Genomic DNA, 18,602 nt, shown 5'->3' on the forward strand with positions numbered 1-18,602 from the left:
AGAGGGCAGTACAGAGTGTTCAGCTGGGGCTGAAGCGGCCAAGATCTCACTCAAACTTGCGCAAGTGGTTATATAGTGACTGGACGTAAGTAAAGACACACATGGGGTCTGGCTTTCTGCCCATCACCATCATGTCCTCCACTTCAATAAGCCGATCGCAGCCAGCTTTCTTCCTGGAAATAGAGAGACAGATTTAACGGGTGGACGTGTATGACTGCTTCTATTCATTCTTCATGTCTGTTGACTATTTAAGTTTATATGATTACTGTAATACATATGTTCAGATGATGTTAACAGTGCAGTTTTAGGTCTATGTGAATATTTCAGGATGTAGGAATTGGCACACTGGGGGAATGATGTCATGTTGCAGCAGGGCTGTCAAGTAGCCGGTTGAGGGGAAGGGGAGGTTCCTCTGAGCTCAACTGGGATTTGTTGGCATGCATTGCTTTACTGGTTTAAAGTGCCGGTTACGGACACCCTAGACTCAGACGCATCGGAAACTAAGTAACATTATCTTTTGTGTCGTACTGTGAGGTGATGCGTAGCACAAATGCAGATGATTTGTGTCAACTTGCATTTTGGAATCATTCTGTTCAGGTTGTTAAGGTCAGGTCACATCAAGTTCACATCTCATCTGTCTGGTCCATTCCCATTTAAAGACTTTTAATACTTTATTGGCGCTTTTAAATGAAAATGAATATGTTCCAAACTTGTGTTATTTTTTCATTGAACATAAATGGAGATTTTGAAAGAATCTTCACAGAGCTCTTTTCATAGTGACCAAGACTGAATATAGCGCATGATTTATATGGATTATGTTTTTGCTACTTATATGCAGCCTTTTTTTGCCATGTTGTTTTTGAAACATGATGACAGAATTTCCCTTTAATACGCTGCAAAAAGTACACACGTTTTTACAGTTTGGGGTCAATGCATTTTTTTTTATGTCTTTGAAAAGGCTGCATTTATTGTATCAAAATACGGTAAAACAGCAATATTATTGTGAAATGTTATTACAATTTAAACAGTGATCCTTTTTTTTTCATCAGGAATCTTTGATGAATAGAAAGTTCAAAAGAACAGCATTGATTTGAAATAAATCTTTTATAACATAGATGTATTTAGTGTCACTTATGCACATATTATGCATTAATTTCTTTAAAAAACTAAAATCTTACTGACCCCAAACTTTTGAACAGTAGTGTATTTCAGTCATCTTTTCAGTATGATAAAGGGATGACACTAAGACAAATGTTACACTTTATTTTAAAGTGTCCCCGTTACAGTGTGATTATACATTTCAGTACTGAGTAATAGTAATTAACTACATGTACTTACTATAGGGTTAGGGTAGGATTAGGGCTAGTTGCATAATTGTGCCTAATTTATCGTTATTACTATAGTAAATACATGTAACGTGTAACAAGGACACATAAATATAAAGTATTACCAGACAAACTATTCAACTTCAAGAGATAAAGGAGATGAAGTGTCGACATCTCAATGCCATTGTCAAAAGGGTGAACAGAGTCGCCTCCATTCCAGTGACTTACTCGGCAGTGCTGAATGCCAGCTCGAAGTTATGTTTGCGCTCGGCAGGGGACAGGACGTTGTAATCAAACTCTGTAGGGAAGAAAGAGTGGACTAGGGCGCAGAATGCCATGCCGTCACTCCAGCTGGATGAGAAGTTTTGAATGTCGATGTTCTGCAGATTAACGGGAGAGAGTGAAGCTATTATATTTCACATGACACTGGGGTTTTGCCCCCGTACCCATCAACACAAAGTCAAAATTGGCTTTACATACTTACTCTACTGCCTAGAGTACAATGAAATGTGCCTGATTTCATTGTGCATATATATATGTGTGTGTGTGTGTGTATATATATATATATATATATATATATATATATATACACACACACACACACACACACACACACACACACACACACACACACACACCTTAAAATAAAGTTAAGTAAAATATAATAAAACTTAAATTAATTTTTATTTCAGCTAGATGAAAGTCAATATTTCTCATCTTCATTTAGTTTAACTTGATATTCTAAAATAACTAAAACTGAAATAAAATAAAAAACAAATAAAAATGTATTTTTGTGATGATGCAAAATTGAGTAGTGTGCAGGAATTTCAATCAATTAAAGGGGCTATATGGAACTTTTCCCCAAAAATAAACGAAACAATAGCCTTTTTATTTTACCATTTATGACTCAAACATCTCCTGATGAGCATACTGACACCTTGTCTGCTCACAGTGGGTGCACCTATAAGCCTGTATCCTATTTTTCCTATTTTCTGTCGGGTCGGATTTTTCCCGCGCTGTCTGCGGATGCGACGTCAAGCGCGCTCATGTTAAACGTTTCAGATCACTCAGAACACTTATCTCAAACAATATATGTATTTGACTGTTCTTACCTCTGTAAACATAATGTTGACCTGACCTCCTTGCAGCAGATGACTTGTGAAGTGTGCACGTACGAGCGAGCAGAAAGGAAGAGCAGTTCTGTTTTTTGGCCACAGGTGTCAGTCGCGAGTTTAAATTTCAGAAAAACGCATATAGCCTCTTTAAAGCTAGGGTAGGTAATCCTGTTCAGAAACATTTTTTTTATACTGGGTGAAATGGTCCTTCCATTCTGACAGTAGTCAATACATTATGTGTTCAGAAAAAGGAATGAAAAAAATCTGACCTCTGTAGCAGCTGTAGGACAGTAAAAACTCTGACCAATCACTGCCATTCGGTGCGAATGTAAAGAACCAATCAGATGCCTTCATGTCTCGTGCCCGAGCACCACTGCGTGCACAGCAGTGATGCGCGGGTCAATGTATAAACAACCCGCACTCGACCGACGTTTTCAACTAACCTGCCCGCAACTCAGACCGCAAAAAAAAAGAAAGAAAATATTGTACCCGACCCGGGGTTTTTAAAGTAGCTAGTAAATGCTCATCGCGTCATGGGCCATAGACGGAGGAACTAGGGGTGCGCATTTTTCAGAATGCTGTATGATATAGCCTAGTGTTTTGTAATAAAGGCTTGATTTATTCATTTATTTCGTTTCATTTTCTTAACAATTAAGATACTGCATGTGTTTATCCAGTCTAATCGACGTGTGCGTCTCTCCCCGGACTTTCCCAACAAAAATCCCCCCGCCCCCTCTCAAAAAAATCCCAATGCTAACAGTAGCTTCTCTGTCGGTGTAAGCCAGTTGCGTTACAGGTCGTAGGTACATGCAGCTGACTCCAAATGTGGATGCGCGTTCATGTTTGTGTGTGTGTGTGTGGGGGGGGGGGGGGGGGGGGGGTAGCTTTGGACGGAGCACTGACAGGAGGGGGCGGAGCTTAGAAGAGGTGCCACTTTCAAATCTGGCTAGCTCTCCAACATTACCTACCCTAGCTTTAAGCATTTATGAATCTAAAACTAAAACGGAAAAGAATAATGAATAACAAAATATTACAAAAAGAAGGTATTATTCTTCTAGCATTTGTTCCCCTTGATCAGTGAGTAAGCGAAAGGAATAAAAAACAATAACGTCCTTTGAGATTCTGCAGAACTGCTTGTGGTTGTCAGAGGACATGTTTTATTGTTGTCTGGCTCTTATCTACATATGCTGAAATTTATAGTATTTGATAGTAATATTTACTCAGTCATCCATATAGCCAACATGATCTCATGAAAGTGCGTATCTATACCACGAATGTTATTTCTCGTACCATTTATACAGCAAAAACATTTTTTTCACGCACTGAAAACCCTTGGGTAGGATTAGGGGTGGGGAGTGCGTGCGTATTACATGCCATAAAGTGCGTATCATATGCACGCGAAAACTATTTTTGCTGTATAAATGGCACGAGAAATAACATTCGTCGTATAGATACGCACTTTCATGAGATCGGGCTGATATAGCTGGCAAATCTGACAGGCTAAGACAGTCTCTGTCACTGAGGGAAATCAAAATCTTAATGCGTGTTTGCCAGCTGTCTGCTTTGGTTCTCATGTTTACATACTGCTCTCTCTCTCTTGATACTAAATTAGGCTTGACCGTTAATTTACTATCTCTAACTAGAGCCACATGGGCTGGTTTGCAAAGCCGCACTAGAGTCAGCCAAGTCAGAATATATATATGCAGAGGAATCCTAATACCACACACATAAAGTTCATTCACACACTTACTGATCTTAATAAAGTTGATATGCTAAAGCTAATAAACAGAATAACACTTTATAATGGGCTCATTCTTAAGATAACAGTATAGCAAGCCATATAATGCAAGGATAATCTGCATCTTATCAGGCTGAAGTGTTGTTAAAGCTTTCTTAGCTTTAATACACTGGTGGTAAAAGCTCCCTTTTTTCTTCTGATTTGAGATAAGTCCCATGACGTCTATGGAATATCCTACCTGGTACCCAATAGTCTTGGATCGACACCACTCCAGAAGAATCTGCTTGATACTGCTAGCACTTGATACTCCAAAGCTCTGAGAGCGTTTTAGCTTTGGTTTGGAATCCACTGGTTTGGGTCGACTGAGTTGGGAAAGATTAAAGCAAGAGGTTTTCACTTAGATTGACTTTGCGGAGCATGAAAAAAGCATGTGGTTGCATAGACACAGGACAATTCCATTACCTGTTGTTTTCAGAGTCCAGCCTCTCAAAAATGGACCTGCGTGCCTGGGCTCCAATGTTTCGAGGTAAAGTCTGGGACCTCACAAGCTCCCGTCTGCGCTCAATACCTCTGCCGAAAGATAAATCTCCTGGCATATCCACATTCCTGATGCAAAGAGAGAGAGATGGCTGAGGAACATATCAGTTCTGTGAAAAATGTAAATAATTTGGTAACACTTCATGTATGTTCCGAAGATGAAAGAAAGTCTTTGGAACGACACAAGGGTGAGTAAATGATGACAAATTTTAATTTTTTTGGTGAACTAACCCTTTAAGTATTAGTATTACTATTGCTTGTTGTTAGTTAATGACAACTAATGAACTAACAAATTGACCCTTATTGTAAAGTGTTTCCATTTTTATGAGATTGTCTTGCTAAGTGAGAGAATATTGCAATTTCTATTTGCATTTACATTTATACATTCTCTACCCACCTGTCTGTATTGTGTGAAAAAAGCCCAGAGTAAGTCACTGACTTGGCCGGAGCTGAAGACGCTTTCTCTGTAAGACAAAACATGGAGTGACACAAACAATGAGACAGACTGTATGATAAGTGTATGAGTCAAAGGAGTTGGTTGAATTTGTCCTACCACCAAGCCGTGGAGAACCCATAGTCCTGGCAGGAGTTGGAGCCCATGTTTTCACAGACGGCACTGTAACCACAAGACCAACACACAGCTTTAGGTGCTGACAGTAGAAAGAGTCATCTGTAGCCTCACTCTGTGAAGCTGTGATGGAGTCATACCTGCATTAACAGGAGACTCTAGTTGTGGCTGGTTATCGCTGAAGACCACCTGACTGTTTGTCAGTGAATCTGTTATGGCTGAAGGCATTGCTTGCATCGGGCTACCAGGTGACTCAGGACTCTTCATAACTGCAGAGTCAGCCACTTTGGTGGTTGCTGTGATTGGCAGGTGTGGCATCGCCATGGGAACGGGGGCCGAGTGCTCCTGTGACACACCGTTGGGTGGAGAGTTTCTCCTCAAAGGCATAGTAGAGTTTTCTGATTGGATAGAGGATGTAAATATGTTACAACTGAAGCAGTATGATGTCTGTCTATCTATCTATCTATCTATCAATCTATCTATCTATCAAGGGAACATAGAATAGGCTTTCCAGAAGGAATTATGGGTAATACCTGTTGAGGATAAGTGTCCATTCTCCAAACATTGGGCAATTGGTGCTGGATCCACTTCAATGGGCTCATCTCGCTCAATGCTCTGTTAGAGAGAGAAGCAGCATTTATGTTTAATCTTTAAGAAGACTATTAATTTAATAACACTTCAACACTGTAATCTTTAGCAAATCTCAGAATGAATATCCATTTTTGATACCGTACATTATGATGTTGTGATGGCTAAACTCACAACGTACCGTATAAACGCAGCGTATAAATATGATTTATTTTAGTTTTTAGAGATTTATTTTTAGACAAAACAAAGAATTTGAATGTCGAGCCGTTTTTGAGCGTCGGTCTGCTTAGTTTTTTCAGTGTTTTTTCACACAGTGTCCCGCGCTTTAAAAAGGCTAAATGTAGAACTCAGAAACCCTGGTTTTAAGCGACTCTGGTGGCCATTAAGTGAACTGCAGCCAGCAACTTATTGCTAGTGCACAAGTAACGTACAAAAGACTGAATGTGATTCGAGGCCCCGATATACTCACAGTTTATACTCGTTCTTTGCTCAGAAGCAAAAAGTTAAAAATACCTTGGCAGCAAACACCCTGACCCTTTCCTCTCAATAACAAAAGAATCACACAACAAAAATGACAGCAGTAAGAAAGCGGCAGTTAAGAAAGCATCTGATCATGGCGATGTGGACATTTGGACCAGCTCTGCGATTCACCGGCATCTTGTCAACAGATGAACTCATTAAAATCACACTGTTATGATAGTTTGATTATAAAGCAGGCCTATATTTGAGACTAGACTATAGGTTTGGCTATGTGAGACTATAGTTTGAACGAATCCCTTTTCTTTGCATGACACATTGACATTACAGTACAGAATGTTTTTTTTTACAGTACAGAATGTAGAGCATTCATTTCATGTGTCATTGAACGGAAGCGAGGCTCTTGGAAGCGTTGGTAACCATCACGTCCTTTGGATTTTACTGGCGAAACCAGCTTGAGTCCGTCACATAAAAATCAGTCTACAGGCTTTCATAGACAACCTAGGAAGTCAGTGAAAGTCTTGTTTTTTCAGTTTTGAATCACACATTGGCAATAACATAAAAATAATTATCAGCTTATTGGTATTATCCAGAATTTGAAGAAAGATATCAATCCCTAAGTGGATGAGCACCAAAACAGGGTATAGAACATGAGACAACTGATGCGATTATCCAATAAACCCCAATCAAAGACATGAAAAGAGACAAAGTGGCTCCAAATGTGTTTTTCAGGAGGGCACATTCTGCAAAAGTAAATGAATGATGTAATCTAATCAAAGACATTTGATTGATGATTCACTATGGAGACCAGTAATGTTTAAAGAAGCCTAGTCTCCTTTAAAAAGAAATCAAACTCTGGATCAGGGCCGATGTGGGTCATCAATACAGATATTGCTGCTGGTCTATTTTAATCTTTAAGTCACTTCTAACCTCCATGCACTTTTCTGCGTGACCTAAATGCAAGATCACATGTTGATATTAGTGCCTTGAAGTTACACACTGACACATGAAGCTCGCCGCCTTGCTTCATTTCCTTTAGACCTCAACCATCAAATAGTTATACAGATACAGATGTTTGGCGTGGGCGGCAATGAGCTAACCATTATTAAAGCAGATTGTCTCCTAATGGGTGGCGGACTAGTTTTTTAGGGCCTGGAAGTAAACCAAAAGAATGACTGTGCATGTTTAGTTATCTCTGGCGCTGTCATTAATTACCTGGCAGCTTATCACTGGACTTTAAAAAGCTCTATTGTGTGTGGCCTGAGCCTCAGTACATGCAAACACATGCTAATATGCTAACAAATGTGCACAGGCTATAAGGAAGTGTTTGTTTATAATGCAAATGCAAAACACACAGGGATTCAAAACCAGGCATGCAATCAGGAAAGCATTGCATTTTAAAAGAGAAATAACTTCTTAGTGAGACTCAAGGAGTAAGTGAACTGGCGAGAAGGAGGCCAGGTGACATCACATCTAAAGAATGCTGGACGGGCGTGCGGTCGAGGGGGAGCAGCTGCCTGTCCCATTGAGAGAAGGAGATAGGGGGAGACAAAATTCACCCCAGCCATGAAACGTATCCAACTCTGATTTGCTGGCTGAACACACAGGTTCTCGGCTCAATCCAGTGCTGGAGTTGCTGCACTGCGAACGTCTGTTGTTGGATTGTGTCATATGTCAGTGTCTCTAGGGCATATCAGCAGACACGTGACATGTATTACAGTGATTTTGTGCAGCCTGAGAAAAAAAAGAAAAGAAAAAAAACATTGCCTGCAGCCATTAAGGTTTGTATCTGCAATTCTTTCCAAATGTATTGGTTCAGGCACTATTCTGGCACAGAGGTCACCTGCTGCTCGGTCCCTGGGCTAAATTAAGAGGTGTAGGGGGGGATCTTACCACACCCATCTCACATGTTCACTGAACTGCATGCACTCACCCCAGTTGCTCTTTTTTTTTCCAGGAACAACACATTCCCAATCCCAGAGAATGCGTCATCGCATTAATAGAGAGAAGCAATAAAACAAGTGCAGGAAATAGGGAGGTGAGACAGAACATGTGGAAAAGCACTTTAGTATAACGCTGCAACAACTACTTTGATTTCGATTCATCTGTCCATCATTTCTTTAATTAACCAATTAATTAAGCATAGTATGAACATAATATTTCTCTGCTATTATTTTTTAATCTCATTAAAGTTACTATTCATATTAAAAGATTTGAATCAATTAGTTCATTTTTAATTCAATTTGATATTTTTGAAATTAACATCCAAAAAAAAATATTGTTATGATTAAAAGGACACATCTAAAATGTTCCATTTGATTGACAGGCATGTACATGTAAATGTAAGTTGTACATGCAAGCATTTAAAGTACAGCATTTTATAAGTATTATTCATTTGACCTACGGAAATTCAAAATAGATTTTTAAATACCAAAAAAAGTGATGAAGATAAGACTAATTGCTAAGTAAATTTGACTATTTTCAATATCAATCTGAAAAGAATGATTCATTCACAAATCTGGGTCTCAGAGTAGGTCTCGAACAGATAATTTAATCACTGACTTGATAACTAATGCAATCAGATCATTTTAATTCACTAATTAATCATTTAATGCTATTTTTGAGCTGCTTCAACTAATAATTGAAAAACAATTGGCTCAAAAAAGGATTTGTTCATGAAACATATATTGCTATTAGGCCGCAAGCAGATCGCTGAATGATTTAGATGTTAATTACTGCAATTGGATTAGTCAAATTCACAAATTAATCTATTAATGTTATTTCTTAACTGATTCAACTGATTAATTGAAAAGAATCGGCTCAAGGAATGATTCATTTATTAATCGGACAGATCATTGAATCATTGAGTTGTTAACTTCTGCAGTCAGAATTCACAATTGAATCATTCACTGCTACTGCTGTAAACTTGTTGAACGGATTCACTTACATGACTATTTTCAATATCATCAACCTATAAACGTTTAGTTGTTCAGCTCAACTTCAGCTCGAGTCCTCTAGCCACACAAAAGAAGGGAAAAAAACTGGAAAGTCCATACTTTTGTCCTCAGGGAGGGTCACTCGTCTCCTGTACATGCTGTTCCTCCATAAGTGAGGACACTCAAAGACAATGAGGGTGGTGTGGAGAGCAGCGTCGCCTCCCAGACTATACAAAACAGACCACTAGAAGACTAAATGCAGCCCCTTCAGAGACACAGTAATCACTCCTGCAGGTGAGGAGACAAGAAAAGGCCTTGAGGAGTCTTCAGTCTATTTGTGCTGTCCTACAATAGGCCTACATAAACCGAATGCCTCTAAATGTGGTTACTATGTACAATCCGTTCAGACAATGGACTCCCCTTACAGAAAACCTTTATAGTGAGTCTAAATGTCCCTCTACGGCAAAATAAGAATTTCCCCAGCATGTTGGCAGCCTGCCTGTGCAATGCTGGGGTGCATAAAAGAAGATTTTTTTTTCCTGTGGATAATCACAAGGTTGTATTGTATATAATCTCTGAGTGATTTGATGGGAGTGTGGCGGCTTGAGCATTGTGAATGCAAAAGAAAACAGAGAGCTGCTCTGTGTATGATCAGAGAGATGAATGCCAGTTTTGATGAAGCTCTGTGTGTGTGAGTGTCTGATTTTAAACGTATCTGAGGGGATATTCTTGCGTCTCTGTGACATTTGAGATTCTTGGAACGTTGTGGTGGCGGGGGAATGGAATGGAACATAAACAACAATAGAGGGCATGTTTGTGGGAGAACTCTGGAGGGTTTCAGTGGACTCATTCCAGCCCCAGTCTCTCAAATCCTACAGATAGCCAGCTCTAACAAGGCCTTCTCTGGTATTAATAAGCCATGCCGATAATGCTATTTATATTTTTCCAATGTACAAATAGCTGGGCTCATTTTGGGAGTGGGGGTCATGTTCAGAAAATGTAAAGTGGATACTGTTTAAGGCATAAATCAAGTGTGAAATGTATCATTTGTGATTGAGAGAAATGTTTGCCCCATATTTGGCCGACAGTAATTTAAGGGTAATTTTTCCTGCTGTTAGAAAACCAGAGAGATGTAGAGTCTATAAAGTTGAGACAAATGGGGACGGGATGCCTGGTTTGTGAGGGTCTTTGCTCTGTAATTTCCTCCACAAACTCAAGTGTTCATGCAAAAAGAAGCCCAAACACCTGTTTTTAAAGCACCACAAAGCCTGCAATTTCTCTCCTCTAGCAGAAGCAGGAATGGAAAGAAAACCTGTGCAGAGAAACAGAGAGAGACGTTTGAACACTCAGCTGTGTGTGAACTACAAGAATTTGTCAGGGAGTTAGTTGGGTGTGCTTCATTTTTACTCCCACATACTCACAAATTACATTGTAAAAAGCCTTATAAAAATGGTCCTCCGGGCCATAAATTCAAGCCCTGAATCTGACCTTCTGATTTAATTTCATTGGTGTAATTTTATTTTATTTTTGGTGTCAGGTGGATTTGATCATATGACATTATTATAAATAATTTAGGGCTGTCAAAAGATTAATCGCGATTAATCGTATCCAAAATAAAAGTTTGTGTTTACATAATATACGTGTGTGTACTGTGTATAATTATTTATATATATAAAAACCACCAAAGGGACCAAAGATGGCGCCGGTGTGTGTGGCAGGCCGTCTAATCTCTGTGTTACATGTCATGTTTTTATTGTTTTTATCGCTTTTATTGTCTCCCCTGTCATTTTATTGCGACTCTCTTATTGTTTATGAACGTCAACAATTGATCGACATCTACCAATATATGCCCAAGCCGTATATGACCTATGAGACTCTCTCTGAACTTGATAGCTTTGGTTTCTATTTACCTCCGGAGTCCTCTGGTCTCCCTAAATATCTGCGCTGGCAAATCTTCAATGTCTCCGGCAGACGACGACGAAGAAGACGCGGTAAACGGGCAGGTATTGCTGCGAGGATAAAGTTGGCTCTGGCAGCGGGCTGTTCCACCCATTCTGTGCTGGCTCATTACACAATTGATGCGGAACGGGGTCTACGGGTGGTACAGCGATCCATGGATTCCACTGTGTACATCCTGTCCAACTCGCTGGATTCACCTGCCTGCTCTCCACAACGCAATTCCCCGCGGATTCGCCGAAGGAAGGCCGACCATCGCCATCTGCGCTCTTTTCGCAAATCGTCTCAAGTTCAACGAGAATCGCCGCAGCTCAAGATGGCAATAGTCAACGCTCGCTCCCTGGTAAACAAAACTTTTATTTGCAACGACTTCATCACTTCAAATGATCTGGAATTCTTTTTTGTGACTGAGTCTTGGGTAAAACCAGGTGACCTAAGTCCTTTCTCTGAACTTGTGCCGCCTAACTTTGAATTTTTTAATACCCCTCGTCCTACAGGGCGAGGAGGAGGTCTTGTGACGGTTTTTAAAAATAACTTTCAATGCAGACTGCTGACCACTGCCAGCCCTACTAGCTTTGAGGTTCAGTTGATTCATTTGAATTCCTCTAATTCTGTATTGATTATTCTAATCTACCGACCACCGGCATCGAACAATAATTTTATTGAAGAATTAGCTGACTTTTTGGGGGAAATTCTGATTAAATATGATTGCATTTTAATGTTGGGCGATTTCAATATCCATGTCTGCTGTGCAGCTAATGCCTTAGCAAAGGATTTTTTAAACCTTATGTTGTCACTAAACTTTGTACAATGGGTAAATGGTCCCACTCACTGTCTTGGTCATACATTAGATTTGATACTGACTCATGGTTTATCTGTTGCTGACGTTGTCACTAGTGACAATGCCTTTTCCGATCATAAACCGGTGCTATTCTCTGCTATTTTTCCTTCTCTACCCAGTACCAAACCAGCTCAAGTATGCTGGTCACGTGCTCTGAATGCACATTCCTGTAATGCATTTTCTAAAATGTATCTGGAAGAACATCAACCTCTTACCTCGGACTCTGTTCCGCCTTACTTGAGTGTTGATGATCAAGTGCAACTGTTTAATAATAGATGTCGTAATATTTTAGATGTTATTGCACCTCGAAAGCTAGTTAATCGGAAATGCAAATCCCAACCATGGATAAATGATGATATTAGGGAACTCAGACAGCGATGTCGTCAGTGTGAACGTAAGTGGAAGAAGGATGGGCTTCAGGTATCATATGAAATTCTGAAGGCCTCGTTACACAATTTTCAAAAGGCGGCCAAGATTGCAAAGACAAAATATTTATCTGATATCATAGTTCAAAATTCTTATTGTTCTAGAATTATATTTTCAACGTTAGACTCGGTTTTAAACCCTCCGACCCAGATATTCCCAGAGGTCTCATTTTCACTATGCGAAAACTTTCTTAAGTATTTCATAGATAAAGTTAAAAATGCACGGGTTCAAATATCTACAATGTCAAATTCTACTCCAGACCCCATATTATTCACTACTCAGTGGAGCGACTTTGAACTAGTCTCTTTACAGACATGTAAAGAAACCGTTCTAAAATTAAAATCCACCTCTTCTCTCCATGATGTTCTGCCCTCGCGATTCTTAAAACAAATTTTTGACTCTATTGGATCTGATCTAGTATTGATAATAAACAACTGTCTTTCGAAAGGGACAGTTCCAGATTGCTTTAAATTAGCTTCAGTGTCACCGATCCCTAAGAAGCCTTCGCCTGACCCTTCAGTTTACGCAAATTTTCGACCAATTTCCAACCTGCCGTTTTTATCAAAAATTTTAGAAAAAATTGTATTTACGCAGCTACAAAATTATTTGAAAAGTAATGGTATTTCAGACATTTTTCAGTCTGGTTTCAAAACCTTACATAGCACAGAGACTGCCCTGTTGAAAGTTTTTAATGATATTTTAACGTCAACTGATGCTGGTAACACCATGGCTTTAGCAATGTTAGATCTCAGCTCTGCGTTTGACTTTGTGGACCATGGTATCCTCCTGTCTCGCTTGGAGCAATACATCGGTTTAAGAGGCACGGTACTCGACTGGTTTCGGTCCTTCTTGTCTAATAGAAGATTCTCTGTAAATATAGGGAAGCATTCTTCTACTGTAGCACATGTTATATGTGGGGTCCCTCAGGGTTCAACTTTGGCACCGCTGCTGTTTTCTTTGTACATGTTACCCATAGGCTCTTTATTTAGAAGATTTGGAGTGTCTTACCATTGCTATGCTGACGACACGCAGCTTTATATACCATTAAAGCGTAATGACAAATCTGCCATAAATCAAATGATGGACTGTCTTCAAGAATTAAAAACATGGCTACATAATAACTTTCTCCACTTGAATGATGACAAAACTCAAATAGTCTTGTTTGGGCCAACCGAGAAAAGTGATTTGAGCAATGTTGACTTGGGTTCTCTCACTTCATACCGTTCATTTGCTGCAAAGAATTTGGGTTTTATATTGGACAGTGGTCTAAAACTGAACAAACAAATCAATGCGGTTGTCAGTTCCAGTTTTTACCATCTCCGGAGATTAGCGAAAGTTAAACCAGTCCTAAATAGGAACAGTTTTGAGATTGTAATCCATGCTTTTATTTCATCACGGCTTGATTACTGTAATTCGCTATATCAAGGGCTACCTGCTTCATCTATCCATCGGCTTCAACTGGTCCAAAATGCAGCTGCCCGTTTGCTTACAGGCATTCGCAAACGAGATCACATCACACCTATATTACGTTCTTTGCACTGGCTACCTGTTCAGTATCGTATTGAATTTAAAGTTTTGTTGTTTATGTATAAAGCATTAAATAACCTCGCTCCTCTATACCTTACTGAGCTGGTTATGGAACACAAACCAGTCAGATTGCTCAGATCACAGTCCAATTATCTGATACGAGTACCCAGATCCAGATTGAAATGCAGGGGTGACAGAGCCTTTTCGATATCTGGACCCAGGCTATGGAACAAGCTGCCAGTATATATCAAAACAGCGTCCACAGTGTCTGAGTTCAGAAAACTTTTAAAAACCTATTTGTACTCGTCTGCGTTCAATGTCTTGTGAATGTTGATTTAAATTTTTGTAATGATTCTATCTTAGATGTATCTTATCTTGTACAGCACTTTGGTCAACCAAGGTTGTTTTAAATGTGCTTTATAAATAAAGTAAACTTGAAACTTGAAACTTGATAAAAACACACACAATCATGTATACATTTAAGAAAAATTGGGGTAACACTTTACAATAAGGTTCATTAGTTAATGTATTAACTAACATGAACTAACCATGAGCAATACATGTGTTACTGTATTTGTTAATCTTCTTGGTTAACGTTAGTTAATAGAAATACAGCTGTTCATTGTTAGTTTATGTTAGTTCACAGTGCATGAACTAATGTGCACAAGATTTCAATAAAGTATTAGTAAATGTTGAAATTAACATTAACAAAGATTAATAAATGCTATATACGTGCAATTCATTATTAACGTTATTAACTAATGTAGTTAACTAATGTTAACAAACGAACCTTATTGTAAAGTGTTACCAAAATTGGTTATATTTATATTAAATATTTATATATAATATAAATTATATAAATGTATATACAGTATATAAATGCAAATATTTCTTAAATATATACATGAATTTGTGTGTATTTATACATAATAATTATACACAGTACACACACATATATTATGCAAACACAAACTTTTATTTTGGATGCGATTAATCACGATTAATCTTTTGACAGCCCTTAAATAATTATGAGTCAGCATATTCAAATTCAAACTAACTAACAAAATCGGACATTGCCATCAAGTCTTGGAGCAGGTCTCGACCGGATAATTGAATCAGAATTGAAACTGAGTTGTTAACTGATGCAATAAATCACTCAAATTCACAAATGGATTAATTAATGACATTTGTGAGCGGTTCAAGTGATTAATTGAAAAGAGTTGGTTCAAAAGAATCATACATTCAGAATGATACAAATCGGACATCAGGTCTCCACTAGATAATTGAATCACTGCATTGTTAACTGATATAATCAGATCAGTTGAAATCACAGTTAAATCATTAGTGTGATATGTAAACTGGTTCAACCGATTCATCGAAAATAAGGATTTGTTAACAAATTTGACATCGTTATCAGGTCTTTTTCAGATCAGTGAATCTTTGAGTTCTTTGCTGCAATCACTCAGATCAGTTGAATTTACAATTGAATCACTCAATGTTATTTTGGGAACTAGTTCAGATGATTTATTGAAATGAACTTTCTCAAAAGAATGAAAATCGTCTTGAAAGAATTTGTTCACAAATCAGAATTAATTTGAAATAAAAGCTCATATAGTAGACTAGGCTATGCCTTGAAATGTAGTGAAGTAGTAAAAGTTTAGAGTAGAGATATTTAAAATAAAGGAGTAACTAGGAGTAAAAATAATTTTCTTCCGTCAGTGGTGGGTTGGTACTTTGTTGGAGATTTATTTTATTAGGGCATCTGTCCTTTTACTCAAGTACTTGATTTGAGTACTTCGTCCACCACTGGTTACTGTCCACATGGTTATTTTAGATGCTACCACACAAAAGGCACTTTTTAGGTTGCCTAACAATTTTTTTTTTACTGTGTGTACACCTCTCCTTGGTTTACCAAACAACCTTATAGTGGGAAGTGCGCATGTAGCGGACTCAAAACTAAACTGTCCATTACTCATCTGTAAATAATCATGTGTGTCCTGACGCATTGACGCAGGAGCTCCTGGGCTCTTGAGAAACCTCTTCAGATTAATACTATGTGGCCATGCAGTGATTCCACTTTAATATGATTCACCGCAGCGCGATTGATGAGTTGTAGCCTAAAGGGAGGGACGCGCTACATCTAAAGCCCCACCTGCAGATGAAGAACACAGATCTGGGCAGTGGTCAAACACACCGCCTCAGGCCAGAGAGAGAAAAGAAACCATTCCAGGAATACACAGCAGTTTGCACACAATATCTAAGAGCTTAGCTTGGTTTAGACTTCCAAGCACCAGCTGAGCTACCAGCAGCCTTGTACTCTGCTCCAGTGACACACACATGGGTGGTAATGTGACCCCATGCACGGTGGATAAGCAAGGTCTTCACTAGAGTTTCCTCACTTAAATTCTCTGCACATATGTGACCCTAGATCACAAAACCAGTTATTAGTTGCACGGGTATATTTGTGGCAAAAGCTAACAATACATTGTATGGGTCAAAATTATATATTTTTCTTTCATGCTAAAAATCATTACGATTTTAAGTAAAGATCATGTTCCATGAAGATATTTTGTACATTTCCTACCGTAAATATATTTTAAAAAATCATTTTTTTGAGTGAATGCAGCACAATCTTGAACATAAATGGACAAATTTAAAGGCGATTTTCTCAATGTTTAATTTTTTTTGCACTTTTAGATTCCAGATTTTCAATAGTTGTATCTCGACCAAATGATGTCCTATCCTAACAAACCATATATCAATGGAAAGCTTATTTATCCAGCTTTCGTGTGATGTATAAATCTCAATTTTAAAAAATTGACCCGTGTGACTTGTTTTGTGGTCCAGGGTCACATATGCATTCCTACAAGGTGGGACAATGGTCCCTGAAGGGCAGTGAGGTCATCCCGTAAACAAAGAATTATTAACCTGTAACCATGGAGATGAAAATACATGGCATTGTCTGGAAGTAATTAGGAGAGCTAGGGGCAGCATGGGAGCGGCTGGATGCCTTTCTCTAGCCTCCCATCCACAATCTATTCTCTCTTTTCCACCCTCCCTCTCACATTCCCTCTTTCTCACCCTCTCTGTCTCTCTCTTGCACTCTACTGTATTAATAGCTGTGCAAAGGTTTTTTGTTCTGCTACTTCTTCTCTGCCAGGAATCTGTGCTGGACATGGAGATACAGGCAGGGCAACGGGAGGAGATTAAACGCTCCGTTCCATTGTGAGAGCTTTGGCTTTGGGCCAGTTCGAGCTGGAAACGTCAAGCATATCTCAGGCAAACACATGCAAACAAACACACACACTAGTATGTTCGAATAAGCTCCTTAAACCCTCCTGCTAAGGTGTGAAACTAGACAGGCACATTTTCATACACTTTCGCCTCATAAATAAAAGTCAGGAGTCCAGTGGCCTTGCAAATTTGGACGTGAGTGAATCTTTGCAAACAAATGCTCAGCCTTTAAGCCTTCTGAGGCCTGCTTGGCTACCTGGTAGGCTATCCAAATCTAGAAAATTCCCAACATCAAAACTGAATTTAAAGCATAGCACGTCAGATCAAACGACATTCCTTTCTGGGCTTCATGTTTTAAAAACAGCTCATCTCTGGCAATGGCTGTGGGGACTGAAAACTAGATGTACTGGCACTCTGGGGTGTGGTAAGCCAAAGTGAGGAGGGTGTTTCTTACACTGCCAGAACCAAACGTGGGATTTGAAGTACTATTATGGTGATTTGGTAATGCTTGGCAACATGGTGTGTGTGTGTGCGTGTGTAGAGGAGAAAAGGTCCTTGCTACAGATGTGTGGTGTGTATAAACATGACAGGAAAGATATAAATGTTTATGCTTATGTCATATCATGGTAAATGGTGTATGTCAAAATTATGAATGTTAGTGGTTCTTTGCTAGTTTGAAAGTTCTTGAAAAGTATGACCACAGGAAAGAAGGATACACATTCTTGAGCTCGTCAGTAAAAACAATATACATCTAAATTCTTAGGGCTAGTTTGGTGCAAGAAAATGTTCATCAATAAAGTTTTTTTTCCCCCGTCAACAAAAAGATGATTAAAAAAAAGTGTGTCATGGCAATAATTAAAAACAATGTTGATGAAAATATAACTAGGGAAAAACATAAAATGTTTGAATATATTTTTTTGTACTCTCTCGCAAACTAAAATGTTAATTCAGCTGAAATTAGTAAAACTGACTAAAATCAATCAAAATGACAAAATACTGACGGATATGTTCGTCAACAGACAAAATGACTAAAACTGTGTAAAAATGACCTGTAAATGAACTGTCTAGAGAACTACAACACAACATTGTTAGTTGGCAGATTTCTGAAACCCACTGTCAACCATGTTAGCAAGTCAACCAGGTTAGCAACCGAACCATGATGCTAGAAGACAGCTGCTAACATCCAGTCTGATGCAGTGCTAACTTTGAGCACAATGCAGAGCAGCTAAAAAACAACAACTAAAAACTCTTGGACAAGAGCAGGAATCCAGAGGCCAAACCCCGGCCTTATAATCTTCATAATTTGGGATTGACAGCATGATGCTAAGAGGAAA

General features: G+C 38.8%; 1 protein-coding gene across 2 annotated transcripts in view; it reads right to left on the bottom strand.

Moving 5' to 3' along the window:
- Positions 1-18,602, bottom strand: part of smtnl (smoothelin, like) — a 26,041-nt gene continuing 7,439 nt past the window's right edge. For both annotated transcript variants that reach the window (XM_079610885.1, XM_079610884.1), the window contains exons 3-10: positions 5,817-5,898; positions 5,424-5,681; positions 5,269-5,331; positions 5,113-5,179; positions 4,641-4,784; positions 4,417-4,540; positions 1,554-1,705; positions 1-173 (exon numbers count right to left, since the gene is read on the bottom strand). In XM_079610885.1, coding sequence (XP_079467011.1) covers positions 47-173; positions 1,554-1,705; positions 4,417-4,540; positions 4,641-4,784; positions 5,113-5,179; positions 5,269-5,331; positions 5,424-5,681; positions 5,817-5,898 — 1,017 coding nt within the window. In that variant the 3' untranslated portion in view covers positions 1-46. The remainder of the gene's footprint in view (positions 174-1,553; positions 1,706-4,416; positions 4,541-4,640; positions 4,785-5,112; positions 5,180-5,268; positions 5,332-5,423; positions 5,682-5,816; positions 5,899-18,602) is intronic.

The sequence above is a fragment of the Phoxinus phoxinus genome, assembly GCF_949152265.1.
Source record: "Phoxinus phoxinus genome assembly, chromosome: 4".
Taxonomy (NCBI): Eukaryota; Metazoa; Chordata; class Actinopteri; order Cypriniformes; family Leuciscidae; genus Phoxinus; species Phoxinus phoxinus.